Source organism: Candoia aspera, chromosome 2, assembly GCF_035149785.1.
Source record: "Candoia aspera isolate rCanAsp1 chromosome 2, rCanAsp1.hap2, whole genome shotgun sequence".
Classification (NCBI taxonomy): Eukaryota; Metazoa; Chordata; class Lepidosauria; order Squamata; family Boidae; genus Candoia; species Candoia aspera.
The window spans coordinates 174,559,318-174,574,466 of NC_086154.1; the positions used below are offsets into that span (position 1 = coordinate 174,559,318).

The following is a 15,149-nucleotide window of genomic DNA, read 5'->3' on the forward strand; positions in this document are numbered from 1 at the left end:
AAAGTCACCCAGTTGGCTTTCATGCCTGAGATGGGCCTAGAACTGGTTTCAAGGCCAGCACCTTAACCAATACACCAAACTTGCTCTCTGATAATGAGTTGGGATACAAGAAAATTGTATTTATATAACTTTTGAGGTTTTTCAGTGTACAGAATGTACTGTACCCAAAGCAGTTTTTATAAAAATCTGTAAAAATAATAGCAAAAAAGTGTTTTAAAAATTTAAGATGTTGTTATCTTCCTTAAAATGGAAAGTTCCATTCAAGTTATTACTTCAACCAAAATTGTATATACCATAGAGTTCATTTAATGACAAAATATGTATTTGGTGAATGATGGGAAAATAAAAGGAGTGCTTTGTTGGTCACAGTTGAAAGTCTCAATTCTAACCAATGAAAAGGGTGGGACAAGGCCTTATTTTCTCATCTCAAAGAAAAGAGATGACAGAGTTGTAAATCAGCATAGTCTAGAGTCCAGCCTTTCTCAACCTTCTGACCCTGGAGGAACCCTTAAAATATTTTTCAGGCCTCAGGGAACCCCTGCACATTCAGGCTCAAATATAGGCCAGAAGTTACAAAACTATTATATTCACTTCATGTGTAGGCCTGTATGTATGTTTTAACGGTGTTCTTAAACTAAAAATAAAGAATGAGACTTACCTCTTTAATTTGAAGTTGCCCAAACTTGAAATAATTTTTTAAATAAATTTTGATCTCCCAGGGAAGCCCTAGTGACCTCTCACAGAACCCTGGTTGAGAAACTCTGGTCTAGTCTATTAGCTGTTTTGTCTTAGTTGCTGCTTCATTATAAAACCATCTCTTCTTGTCCAATTCCAGACCAAGCCCACCCATAAACAGAGACTAGGTTTTGAAGTTTTATTTCAGGCTCAGCAAGTAGAGTGTATGTGCAGTCACAGGCACATCTCAGCAAAGTTTCAAATGCACATGAGCTTGCCTGCAAAGGAATCCAAAGCATGAGCAGAAGTGTGGTCAGAGCCCAATCCAAGGATCTAGGTGTCTAAGAGTAGGTCATCAGTTGGTCCAAGTTCAGAGGTTCAGGAGGCAAAAGGTTCAAGCCTTCAACCATGTGAAATCCAAATAAGAACATTGTTCCCCATAGATTCTTGCCAGATAGCAGTGGCTTTTATGTAGAGCCTCTTCTGGGTGGAAGGATGGGAACACTCTTTTCTGGTGAGAAGGCATGTAGAGCACCTTTGGTCTGCTCAGCACACATGTGCAGCACACCCAGGGACTGGTCGGTTGCCCAGGATCAGGGTCTTCATCATCTGACTCCAAGGGCAGGTACTCTGAATGATTGCAGAGTCAGTCTCAGGTGCTTGATTGCTTATTCCCGAGGAGACACTCACCCAGTGCATCCAGAGCAGGCTCGTCGGTATCAGTCTCTGAGTCAAGCTGGCCATGACACTTCTGGCATAGGAGTCTTTAATCTCTTCTAATTATGGAACAGAAATATATGCTTTGTAAAGCCAAACCTTTTTTTAATCAGTTGTCTACTGGGAAATCAGAATATCATTCTGTCCCCATATTTAATGTTAAAATTAACCCTAGATGTATCTCAATCCGGTCTAGTATGATAGAAAATGAAACTGTCCAAACTATTTGCAAACTATTTAAAAAAAAACTTTTGCTTTTCTGAAAATGGAATGCACTGTATTTTTTTCCTATGTGGGTACAGGTGGCACAGGAGTATTGTGGTGGCTGTATGTTAAAATGTGGAAATCTCCCAGTGGTACTCTTACTGCTGAACAGCTTCAAATAGCCAAAGACAATCGTCAGGCCCTCCTGATCTATGCCATTGGAGCTACCATCTTCACAGTGAGTACTTGATAGCTGTCGAGTTAGAGCATCTTTGCACATGGAGGCATATGTAAGGGAGACTGAAGTTTAAATTTGTGTCTTCAGTTCAGTGTTAACTCCTGACAATTGCCTGGGCAAGTCTTTGCAGTTTTCTTTGCAAGGTTTTTCAGAAGTGGTTTGCCCTTGCCTCCTTCCCAGGGCTGAGAGGAAGTGACTGGCCCAAGGTCACCCAGCTGCTTTGTGCCTAAGGTGGGACTAGAACTCATGGTCTCCTGCTTTCTAGCCTGGTGCCTTAACCACTTCACCAAACTGGCTCTCTTATAAGGGAAAGTAGACAACCGAATATACATCTTTGGAGTTGTTTTTATTATTATGAGTAGGTTCAGAGAGAAAGCCTTCTGATAGAAGGACATGTAATATGCTGGTCATGTATAATCTGGAAATAAGATGCCACATTTCTACTACTTATATCATGGTCTCTACACAGTAGAAGAAAAAAGTCAAGGCTGGCTTCTTATTCTCTCATATAAAAAACTAAGTGCAGGTCCTTGGTTTAAAACAGTAATTGAGACAGGGAACTCCGTCGCTGAGTAACGCAGTCGTAAATTGTGATGTCACGTGACCATGCCAACTTACGATGGCAGTTCCAGCAGTTCCAGTTGCAGTTGTTAGGTGAATCCTGCACAGTCATTAGGCATGACGTCACGTGATCATCATTTGCAACCTCCTGCCGGCTTCCCCATTGACTTTGCTTGTTGGAAGCTGGCAGTGAAGATTGCAAATGGAGGTTACATGACTGTGGGACACTGTGACCATTGTAATTGTGGGTTGGTTGCCAAGGACCTGAATTGTGATCACATGACCACAGGGATGCTGTGACAGCCACAACTTCAAGGACCGGTTGTAAGTCTCCTCATTCAGTGCCGTCTTAACTTTGAATGGTTGCTGAATTATTGTTAACCGAGGACTACCTGTACGTGGGTAGGTAGTGACCAAGTTCAGGAGTGTACATATAGTTATGTTATCATGCTGTTAATTTTCTCAGTAACTTACTGAGGGGGAAGGAGAGAGAGAAAAAAAAACAATAAAAATAATACTGAAGTTTTATGCTTTCAAGAATGGCAGAACTAGTTTTGAGATTAGGGGAAAATGCTGTGTAATCTGGTTTGTCTATGTATTAGATTTGTACAAGAGCACAAGGTGGCATTCACAGTGCTCCCTTCTTCTGTTTTCCATACAACAACCCTGTGAGGCAAGGACCCAAAGTCACCTGATGAGCTTCCATGGCAGAGGGTGGACTAGAACGTGGGTCTACCACTTGCTAGTCAAACATCTTACACTACATTACACTGGCTCTGAAATAGTTCATTATCAAAGCTTAAATATAATGCAGACCTAGTTGTCAGCACTGCCAATGCACATAGTTTTCAATTATATTGGTATATACTGTATTGAGTTTCAGTCTAAAAGAGGAGGCAATATCCTGCCTAGACTGTGATCATTCTAAAGGCCAAGTCACACATTATGTTTTTTCATGTGTCCATCTAAAATATAATGTGTGAATAGAATAAGCATGTGCTACCCAGTCATGTAACCCAAGCCAGGACCAGCTGCAGTTTTCTTTCACCTTTATTTCTGTAGAGTAATATGTGAAAATGCCCTGTGACCCACTGTTATTACTAAGTGGCTATTGGAGTTAAGATTACTTCATATATTTTGTGTTGGCATTTCTAATTATGTAATTAAATGCAAAAAAATTGGAGCTCTGAATAGGAGGCATGTTTTTACCTTATTTCAATAGATACCATTCACCTAAAGTTTATTATGGAATCTCTTTCCTTTTTCAGGTTATCTTACTATTAATAATGTTAGTTATGCGCAAAAGAGTAGCTCTCACCATTGCCTTGTTCCACGTGGCTGGCAAGGTTTTCATTCACCTGCCACTGCTTGTCTTCCAGCCATTTTGGACTTTTTTTGCCCTCATCCTCTTCTGGATATATTGGATTATGGTCTTGCTGTTCCTAGGTATCGCTGGTACGTGCTGTATAGTTTTAATTTTTTTTTGCTTTTTTTTTTTTGTTTGCAATTTCAGAAAAGTATTGTGCTCTCAATCTTTATATTGGGTCAAATTAAATGTAAAAACCTCACTAAGAACCTTCTTTGAAATACACGACCTGTTTGTTTTTGTTAACTCACCACTGACTGAGCAGTGATTCCACAGTATATGTACAGATGCAATCAAACGTACTGGTAGCCTTCCAGTTTTTCCCAGAGAATCCCAATTTTCCATGAAATAGGTTGAAACTGACACTGGAAGACTCAAACACATGCTACCACTAGGTCTTGCTAGGGTTGAGTTCTTCCTCAGTGAGATTGTTTTTCCTCATCCAAACCCTTACAGTCTCCAGGCACTGGGATTTGACTGCAACAGCATTGCTTGGCCAAACCAGAAACCAAATGTATAACTGCATATCATCAGCATACTGATGATACCTGACTCCAAACCAATGGATGACCTGCCCCAGTGGCCTTATGTAAATGTTAATATAGAAGGTGTGAAAGTGTTAAGCACTAGGGCACCCCGTAAATCAAGAGCATTGGGCTCAGTCTCTCTCCCCCTACCAACACCAACTGGAACCAACCACAGAAAAAGAACCACCACCATATACCTCCCACTTCCCACAGTTAGTCCAGAAAGATACGATTTATGGTACTGAAAGCCACCGAGAAATCAAGGGGAACCAGAATGGATGTATCTCCCCCATCCTATCTGTGCCACAGGTCATCCTCTAGTGTGATCAGTGCCATCTCTGCCCTAGGCCCTGACCCAAACCTAATTGAAAGGGGTCCAGATAATCCTTTTCCTTCAAGGAAATCCAAATTAGTAATCCAAAGACCTGTTCAGCAACCTTTCCCAAACTGTTTACTTTCAGGTAGTTTTTAATTACCTTCAGTAGTGAGAAATATAAGGTTCTACACTAAGGAAAAAACCAGAAGCACAGATACAAGATAGGCCATGTTTGGCTTAGCTTATCTTGGTAGACCACAGACTAAGCATGAGCCAGCAATGTGCTGCGGCTGCTAAAAGAGCCAATGCAGTTTTGGGCTGCATCCACAGAGGTAAAATGTCAAGAACATGGGAAGTGATAGTACCGCATTGTGCTGCGCTGGTCAGACTACACCTGGAATACTGTGTCCAGTTTTGGTCATCCCAATACAAAAAGAACACTGAGGAACTGGAAAGAGTGCAGAGAAGAGTGACAAAGATGATAAGGAGCTTGGAGGTTAAATCCTGTGAAGGGCAGTTAAGGGAACTTGATGTGTTTAATCTACAGAAGAGACTAAGGGAAGACATAATAGCAGTCTTCCAATACGTGAAGGGATATAACAGGGCAGAGAGGGTGGATTTATTCTCCAGAGCACCCAAAGGTAAGACAAGAATTAATGAGTGGAATTTCCTATCTGTGAGAGCTGTCAAGCAATGAAACAACCTGCCTCCTGAAGTCATGGATGCCCAGTGGAAGTTTTCAATAAAAGATTGGACAGCCATTTGTCCAGGGTGGTATGAGGATTTCTGCACTAGGCAGCAGGTTGGATTAGAAGGCCTCCAAGGTTCATTCCAACCCTGTGATTCTATGATTCCAACCTGTTAGCCTCTTTTCAATTTTTGTACTATTTTTACTGAAACATTTTTGCCACCCTGGAGTTCTGAAAGTCACCTTGTATATTATTATTTGCTTATAAAAATACCCAGAACAAGCATAATTGTGACTCTTGTATAGGCTACTCTTATGCAAATATTAAAAGGGCAGCTATTTCATAGAATTAATATTTTAAAGCCTTCCTGCCTTCCTTTCCTTCCAGGTAGCCCTGTTCAAAATGAACAAGGCTTTGTAGAGTTCCGAGTTGCAGGCCCACTGAAATACATGTGGTGGTATCACCTTGTGGGGTTAGTTTGGATCAGTGAATTTATTCTTGCCTGTCAGCAGATGACTGTAGCAGGAGCTGTTGTGACGTATTATTTTACAAGGTGAGTGAATTTGGGCAGTCTAATCATGAGTGATCCAACTTCTGAAATTTCAAAAGTAATTGGGCACGGACTAGTCTAATGAAGTGAAATGATAGAACGGAAGAAAGGCAAATTCTCACTTTAGCTAGTATTGAACTGGGGGGGAGGTGCTCTGGAGAGATGCTTTGTTTTCTACAGCCTTTATACTAAATAAAGAGTGAATATATCATGGTCTGCTCATAAATAAATCATATGGAATTCTGAGGAGCTAATTCTTAGCGTATCTATAAGATGTAGCTATATAGATGAGTTACAGAAAATCCTTACTCCCAAAATTTTTTGATAGGAGTGTTCCTATGTAGAGGATTTTGTATGTAGCTATTTTGTGCACTGTTTCCATAATTAGAGGATCATTAGCAGGAGCTGCTGTCATCTAAATGGATTCTACTGCAAACCCAGGCTTCTAGTTAGTATCAATCTAAGGTTCTTGTATCTTGACAGTTGGCACCAACTGCTATTCTGTAGCTTCCTTGATCAAGCTAATGGAAGTTGTCCTGGGCTTGATGTTGAAGGCCCCTACTTCCATGTCTGGGGCTTCATGACTGCCATGATAATGAAAAATGTAATTGATCCAAATGTAATTGGTCTAATGCGTATCACTGAAGGAATCCCTAGGGTATAATTGGCTCAGCACATGTATCAGGAAGATAGAAGTTTTAGTTTTCACACTCTGCAGGAAGATAGCTTTGAAGGCAGGAGATCTGACATTTATTCCCCATCTTCTGATCAGTAGCTGAATCTGTCAGTGATTCAGAAGCCTCATTTTTTTGCAAGGTTTATACTATTTGTAGTTTATTCCCTGCACGGATAAGAGACGAATTGAAATGGTCCCTAGTGGGCAGACTAATGGATTTCTGCACTTGGGGTATTCTGCCTGGCAATCTTGACACATGTCAAATGTCTGTTTGCCCTCTGGAATGGAGAAAAGGATGAAGCTCTTGACATGAATGGTCTTCTGATCCTCTTTTTCTGAGCAGACCCATATGACTCCCTCAATCTCCTAAACTGAGAGCAATTAAGTAAATGGAATGGTGGTTAGATCTCAAAGAGATGGAAGTCACCATGAACTTTCATCCAGTCAAGTATGATGGAAGCCCATCCCAAAAAGTTCTTCACTTCTCTGTGGACGATTTAAAAAAGAAAGCTTTTTTTAATTTAGCCCAGGGGAAGTTGTAGAAAAATCCTTGCTGTTAAGTCAGTTCAAATATAAATTACATGTACATTTTATAAATTAAACTACGCAGGTGATGCATTTATTTGTAATCAGTGTGGCTTTTCTGTCTTCTTTGCTGAAGTGATCGATCCAATCATTTAAGTGTTTTCTGATTCTCAGATCAAATACCACTCAGTAATTTGTTGTCAAACATTTATAGTCATTTTGCTGGCCCAAGCTATTGCCTATTTCCAAGCAGAGGTCAGGACTATTCAGTTTCACCACTGTACTTGAGTGATATAATTATTTTTCTTACTACTTTATATGCCATTTTGGTTTCAAGAAAAGAATCCGTCCACTTTAACTCCACCCCTGACAAAGACTACATTTACAAATTTAGTGCCCTACAAAATTTATACCTGGAGCTCTTCACAAGTTAAGATGCCACCTTAGTAATGTCATTGCCATCTAAATTTGCCTATAAATGCAGTATACTGTCACACTTTGTCATTTTTACATTTTTCCCCACAGAGAAAAACGAAATCTGCCACTCACACCAATTCTGGCATCTGTCAGTCGCTTGATCTGTTACCACCTCGGAACTGTGGCTAAAGGGTCTTTCATTATTACCTTAGTGAAGATTCCAAGAATGATTCTTATGTATATTCATACCCAAGTCAAAGGAAAAGTAAGGGAAAACTAATTTTGCTTTATAATCAGAAATGATGAAACTAACAGGGGAAAAAAAACATGAAATATGTTCCAACAGATCAGAACAGAGACCCATGCAGTCAGTTCAGCATTCTGTTTCTCATAGTAGCCAAGTAAATTCCTCTTAGATATTGGCAAAACAATTCTCCCACTCTTGTTCACTGATATCTCTTATACAAAGGGTTAATACCTTGGAGGGAGCTTATAACCATTATGACTAATGGGCAATGGTAGCATTATGCCCCACCTCACATGCTATGAAGTGGGAATGGGATGTGGACCAGCCATATCTCCCAAATGAGTAAAATAAGCCTTCTTAGGTAAAAGAGGCACAAGCAGCATTTTGGGGGAGATGCAAGCAGAAAACAGAAGCTAATGTGGCTGTGATAGAGAAAAAAGTGTTTGAGTTAAACAATAAACTTTAAAATTCATATTGTCTTTAGAAACTATGCAGATTTTAGTAGGAACTTTATGCTATTTTTTTTTTTTACTGCTTGATCGGTATGATAAGAGCTGTCCCCATCAAGGTTACGTATCTTAGAATCCCAATGCAGCTATTATTCAAAGATATTAATGAGATTTTCAGGAGGTACAAGAAAGAAGCAAAACTGGGTTTAGGGGCTTGGTAAGATTTACTTATACAGATAGTCCTCGCTTAATGACCATTCGTTCAGCGACCATTTGAACGGTGCTGAACGCATGATACGTATGCCCACTCCCGAAGTTATGGTCATTGTGGTCACGTGACCAAAATTTGGTCCTTTGGCAGCCCGCCTGCATTTACGACTGCAAGGTATGCTTCAACTTCCTCCCACCCACCTATCTCCCCCCCCCCCATCTCTGCCCTTTTGGCCGCCCTGCACTCTGCCATCCTGTTCTCTGCTGCCCCATTACCCTTTGCTCTGCCATCCTTGCCACCTCCAGTTGACCTTTGCTGTCTCCTTCTGATGACGTATGCCCGGTCTGCCCTTTCTGCCCCAGTTGCACCTCGTCAGCAGCTGGAGGAAGACAATGGTGAAGGTCATCTGGGGGTGGCAGGGGGGCAGAATGCAAGGTGGTGAAAAGGGCAGACATGAGGGGGAGATAGGCGGGTGGGGGGAAGTTGAAATGGAGGCAAGTGCAGCCGGCAGGAGAAGCATGAGGTCCTGGCCTAATGACCTCAACTGGGACTACCGAAACTGCCGTTGCTAAGCGGTGCAGTCATGTCATGTTTTGCCTAACAGCTGCATTACTTAGCAGTAAAAAATCCAGTCCCCATTAGGGGGATCTGCTATCCTCATCAGCAGAGGAAACAATGGCAAATTAAAAACAGAAGTCTTATCAATTAGGGTAATTAAGCGAGGACTACCTGTACAGCAATTCTATTTATAAATTGTGGAAGTGGACACTGCCAAATTCTGAATAGTATGCAGGGTACATTCTTAAGACCTAACCTATTAAGTAAGCTGTAACCATTTCTGTGGTTAGCAGCCATTACTTTTATCATTATTGCAATAATGGAAATTGTAGTGAGTGCCAGTAGTCCCCAAGTACAGCTAAGTTCACCCAGAGAATTCCCCCTATAAATCTATAAACAGATGGTGCTGCATGGAAAGAAAAAGCAGCTGTTTTGCATATGGGATTTGGCTTTGTATAACATAGCTATAAGAATCATTAGATTAAAATTAGGTTGTGAAGTTGTCTACAAAAAAACATTTATGTAAAATGAACCCTATATTTGAAACTTTTCATCTAAAAAGCATTCTTTGCTCTCGAAGCAAAAATTTGTAGCTCAGGGTTGAACTGTGGAGTCCTTGGTGTTTTCTGAGCCTTGTTGTTTTCTTGCAGATGTTTCATTGTCAGACTAGGCAACATCTTCAGAGGGAGTGGGCCTTGCTCTCTGTTTATATAATGTGACTTGCCCTGCTTGTGTTGGTGGGGGTGTTGTTCTCTCCTTGGGAGTTCTTTGATTGGGCTGATGTTTGCTGCTTGGTTGATTGACTGAGTTAATAGTTCAGCTAATAGTACTTGATTAGGGTGTATTGTGTTGTTTGGTTGTTCATCTGGTGTTAATCCTAGTGTTGATTTTTGCATATCTGGGTGTTGATTGCTGGCGAGGAGGTGTTCTGGTCTTTTGGCTTTTCTGTTGTCTCTTTTGAATGGTATGGAAATGTTCTTTACCTCTATGTGTCTGTTGATGGCTGCTTTGTCTGAGTGATGCCGGTGGATGACACTTTCGTCATAATACAAAAGAAACAATTGGAAGAAACTCATGAAACCATCAACAACATCTTTAATGGAATAAAATTCCCAAGGGAAGAAGAAAACAACAACACACTACCATTCCTGGCTATCCTCATCAGCAGAGGAAACAACGGCAAATTAAAAACAGAAGTCTATCAAAAAACAACCCACACCAACCAACCGCTCCATTACCAAAGTAACAACCCAACCTCCCACAAGAGAAGCTGTGTAAGAACATTATTCAGATGAGCACTTACACCCTGCAGCAACCCAGGACACCAGAGAAGGGAAACAGTATGTCAATCAACCAAGCAGCAAACATCAGCCCAATCCAAGAACTCCCAAGAAGAGAACAACATCCCACCAACACAAGCAGGGCAAGCCACAGTATATAAACTGAGAGCAAGGCCCACTCCCTCTTTGCACTGAAGATTCTGCCTAGTCTGGCAATGAAACGTCTGCAAGAAAACAACAAGGCTGAGAGAGCACCAAGGACTCCACAATTCTTTGCTCTATCACAATGCAATTTCTTTCCTTTTTTCCCTGATCATTATTATTATTATTCCCTCAGGAAAATTGCTGTGCTCGATGTATTCTGAAAGCCTGCATTTGCTGTCTCTGGTGTGTAGAAAAGTGCCTGACTTACTTAAATCAGGTAAGATCTCTTACAATCATATTTGAAGCAGAGGATGAAATAATTATCCTTAGGTTGCTAATTTGTATGTTACAATTTGCCTATGCACTAAAGGCATAGCCCCTTTGCTGAAATTAAAGTGCAGGACGTTCCTTGGGGGCAAAAAAGAGCAAATGTAATGTTTTAGATGAGATGGCATTGTAATAAAATCACATTTGATGCTGAAGTAAATTTGTAGAGATTGAATGGGTTGATCACAGAACGAACTTGTTACAGAAAGAATAAAAACTTTTTAGATATAATTTTAGAAAGGAAAGAATTATAATTGTGTCTATCTCATATCCTTGAAGTATGCCTTCATTGAATTATAGTGGACTAACTATAATCAAACTCTTTTTGTAAAGATATCCTTTGATTGGTATATTGTAATTTTACATTGTTTTGCTCTGTCCTTATTGTATTTGCAAGTTTTATGCAAATTCTTGTATAATGATTTTGTTATATAATCTGTTACTCAGATCTATTCAACCTATTTGTCCTGATTTTTTTTCAAAACATAAATTCTTAAATAGAAAAAAAAAGTTCAGACCAATATGAAAAAATTGGACAACATGCTCCTGTGCTTCAGTACTTTAAAATTATTAATATTCTTCCATCCTTCCCTTCCTAGTGTACAATTGTAATACAATTTAAAAAAAAAAATCATTTTGCAGATAGTAAATGAACCTGTGCAAGATTTTTTAAAAATCTTTAAAAGAACAATGTTTTAATTTAAAAAACAATCCTTTGGGGTCAGTCCCCCAGAAAATTAGTATAGGCATTACACTAATTTATGGTTTATCCAGATATAAATGAGTTTAGCAACATCCCAGAAATGAATTTATGTCCCTGCTTGTTTCTCTTGCTGCCACTTGTACAGTACTGTACTTCAAATCATGGTTTCTGAAGCAGATTTGTTAATGCTAAGTACAATTGGCAACCTGGGTGACATTATAAGACCTTGCAGGAAGAATAGAGGGGATATTGGAAGTGCATCAACTTGGCTGTTCACAACTTACTAAAACCTAATTTGGTCCATTGATCAGATTCATGCAAATCTTCTCTGTTTGTGATAATGACTCAGTGGTGAGAGATATTTGTCAAAAGTACCCAAATGTGAAGATCTTATACAGGAAGAGCTTGAAATTTGAGTAGAAGAGGATACGACCAATACAATGGTGTCTTTCTTTCCCAGAATGCATATACAGCCACAGCTATCAACAGTACCAATTTCTGCACCTCAGCAAAGGATGCCTTTGTGATACTAGTGGAGAATGCTTTGCGAGTGGCTGCTATAAACACAGTGGGAGACTTCATGCTCTTTCTTGGAAAGGTAGGATTGAGTGAAAAAATGTCAGGAATCTTCTCCAAATGCCCTGCTTTATTTGGACTCAAAGCAATATGTATGCTGTGATTTTAAAAACTAAATCATTAAAATTGCCTATATGCTGTTTTTTAAATCTGTTCCAAGAATGGTTGGATTATATGTGAGGATTCCAGTACTGATATCAGTTGGTATCCAGTGTACTGTGCACCGTGACGCTGCTTCCGTGAGCTGCCTTGACATGGAAAAGAGGGGTGCTGTGCCTTGATGCCTTCAGCCAAAAGTGTTAAGGTGGCTGCTTTGTGGAAATGATTTCAGCACGTGCATGCAGAGAAAACAAAGGGCAGTCGGGTGGCCAGTTTGACCCAGTCAGTGGCTCCAAAGCAGGCTGCTGATTCCTGGAGTCCTATCAAGGGGATACAGTAAAATCTGGATTGAAATGAAGCACCTCTTGCGCCTTCGTAGTGGCCTAGTACTAGTCATAGGTGTTCTAAAATGGATATAATGTTTACTTAGCTGTGTCACATAAAATGCTGCTGCACCTGCTTCTGCAGTCTAGAGCAGTCAAAACCACCTCCCACAGAGTGCATTTCAGCAGGGTTTTCCAGTGTTCTGCAGAGCCCTAGGGTTCTGCAAGAACTTGGTGGGGTTCTGTGAGAGACTAAGAACAGCAGCAGCAGCCAAGTTCACTGGAATACAGCCAATTTTCTATCCTAGAACTTCTGGTGTTTTTTTTTAAACTAATAGATTCTATGGCTTGAAAAAAATTGAAAACCTCTGCACTACACTATCCCATTACTGATATACCCAAAGTATATCTTCTGTTTAAATGAAGCAATGTATACAGCTGTTAAAAGTATATCCATAGCAGCAAGGAACCCCCCCCCCCAAAAAAAAATCAAAGTGTGGGCAAGATTCAGTTAACAGTGATTCATGGTCAAATGAGTTCAGCACTTGACAACCACAGGTGCACATGCTGCTCATTGTGGTCTTATATTTCACTTTCCATTTTAATCAAGAACCTGAGGATGAGTGAGTTTTCTCATTTCAAATAAGGAGAAGCTGGCCAAGGTGTTGTGATGTTAGAATGTTGAAGTTACAATGTGATGTGAAAAGGAGCTGTAATTTACATATGTACATGAATGCTAATGATTTGTTACCTTTCCCACCATATGCTTTCTAAAATTCTAGTTGGATCAGTGGTGATCTTAATGTTTGTCTCTAGATAATCAGAGAACAATACATGATTTGGTCATACATTTAAAAACACTTTTCTTTTAATTGAAAACTTGATGTACCTGCCTTGCAAGACAAATACATCTAAAACCTCCATACGGCACAGGAGTCATAGTTATGAATTCCTTTCTTTCTGCTCATTGTGGTTAATGAATTTATGCTGCAGCCAATTAAACTTCCAAGTGGAGACTTTTGTAATCCCACAAATTAAGTAGAGAGATAATCATTAATATATGATGATTATATACATTGATGTAAATACAATAAGAGAAGTAAAATATGCTGGCCATAGTGTGCACTGTAGTATTAACTCAGAATTGGATTTGATACTGCTAGAAAGGGCAGGTAAAGGGCAGGGGAGATACATATTTCAGATGGCTGAAACAATGAAATGATGAGACATACTGGAACTAGCACTTTAGAACTCTCATCTTTAATTCCAACTAACCACAGGCCAGCCCAGCTTTGCTTTTTTGCTTAAGCCAACGTTCACATTGATGTAAGATGCAAGGATCTATTTTCACATGTATCTTTTATGAACAGCATGATTCACACTTTGAAAATGCATTTGAAGATCCTTTTTTCAAGGCCTACATTTCTTGGATAGGTGAATGAAATGTTGAAATGGATCATATTACTTTTGTAAATCATAGACTAGGAAATTGTACAAATGCAGAATTAAATTAACTTTCCATCTGCAAATAGTTGAAGAGAGTTTGGAATTGGTCTGGCCCTAGTATCTCTAGAGGATGTTTCAGAAAATAATGCAGTACAGGTAGTCTTCAGTTAACGACCACAATTAAGCCCATATTTTTGGTTCTAAGTCATAATGGTTAAGTGAGTCCAGGCTAATTTTTATGAGCTTTTTTTCAAACCACGGTTGTTAAGTGAGTCACAGCAGCCATTAAATGATTCAAGATTGGGGCTTGTGGTTTCCTTTGGTTGTTAAGTGAATGGCATGGTTGTTAAGCAAACGAGTTACTTTACAGTACTGTGGGAGGCAGATGTGATAGTCATATGTTTTCCACCAAAACATGACTATGGAAATGCTTCTGTGGCTATAATAGTATTATTTTCAGTTAATATTACTGTTATTTTCAACTACTATTACTGGTTCATTATTAAAAACTTTTACTGTAAGGTCTTCATTGGAATCTTTGTTCTACAGTACAGTACTAAACAATTTAAAGGTACTGTACAGTACTGTAACTTTTTTTTTCCTGTTGTAGTAAACTCTGCAGCTTTTGCCACTGTACAGTACTGTATAGAAATCTGATTTTCATAAAACAACTGTTTTAAAAACAGTACACTAGCATTCAGTATTGTTAAATATAATTAAAAATGAGACAGGCAGAGGGTGGAACGTGCTTGCCACCATACAAATCTTTACTTAAGTTCAACAAAAACTGGGAAAAAATTAAAGGCAAGCATAAGTCAATACAGGACTGCATGGAAGAAGTACTTACCTTTCCTGTACAGGAAGGCACACTCAAGGCTCCCTCTGCTGCCTGCTAAATCACAGGAAGCAGCGCGACCCCCTGACCGGGCCTGCGGCCTCAGAAATCCAGCGTCATAAGCCTGGGGGACTTCCTGGTTCCAGGAAGGGCGAACATGTGACCCAAAATGGCCACCACTTCCAGGATGGCCAAATCTCGGTCACGTGATCGCGGAAGCCTTGTGAGGGTTGTAATTTTGGGCCCCAGTCGGAAATCTACTTTTGGGGCACTATTGCAACTTCGAACAGCCTTTAAGTGGCCGGTTGGTAAGTGAAGACAACCTGTAGTTAACTAGAAAACTCTCTCTCTCACACACATTTTAAATTGTCACAATATGTTTTCTTGCTGTTATAGCCTTTAAGCTTTCAAGTCAACTTTAGTTGGCTGTTAGTGATCCTCAATTTCAATTGAGAGGATTTTTTTTAAAAAAATTGCATGCTCCAGTTGT

The 15,149-nt window shown here is 39.8% G+C and overlaps 1 protein-coding gene across 3 annotated transcripts in view; it reads left to right on the top strand.

The window, feature by feature from the left end:
- Nucleotides 1-15,149, top strand: part of SLC44A1 (solute carrier family 44 member 1) — a 97,409-nt gene that overhangs the window by 73,997 nt on the left and 8,263 nt on the right. For 2 of the 3 annotated variants that reach the window (XM_063294931.1, XM_063294933.1), the window contains exons 8-13: nucleotides 1,695-1,834; nucleotides 3,664-3,850; nucleotides 5,681-5,846; nucleotides 7,570-7,726; nucleotides 10,544-10,627; nucleotides 11,841-11,978. In XM_063294931.1, coding sequence (XP_063151001.1) covers nucleotides 1,695-1,834; nucleotides 3,664-3,850; nucleotides 5,681-5,846; nucleotides 7,570-7,726; nucleotides 10,544-10,627; nucleotides 11,841-11,978 — 872 coding nt within the window. The remainder of the gene's footprint in view (nucleotides 1-1,694; nucleotides 1,835-3,663; nucleotides 3,851-5,680; nucleotides 5,847-7,569; nucleotides 7,727-10,543; nucleotides 10,628-11,840; nucleotides 11,979-15,149) is intronic. The other variant, XM_063294934.1, reaches the window with a different exon arrangement.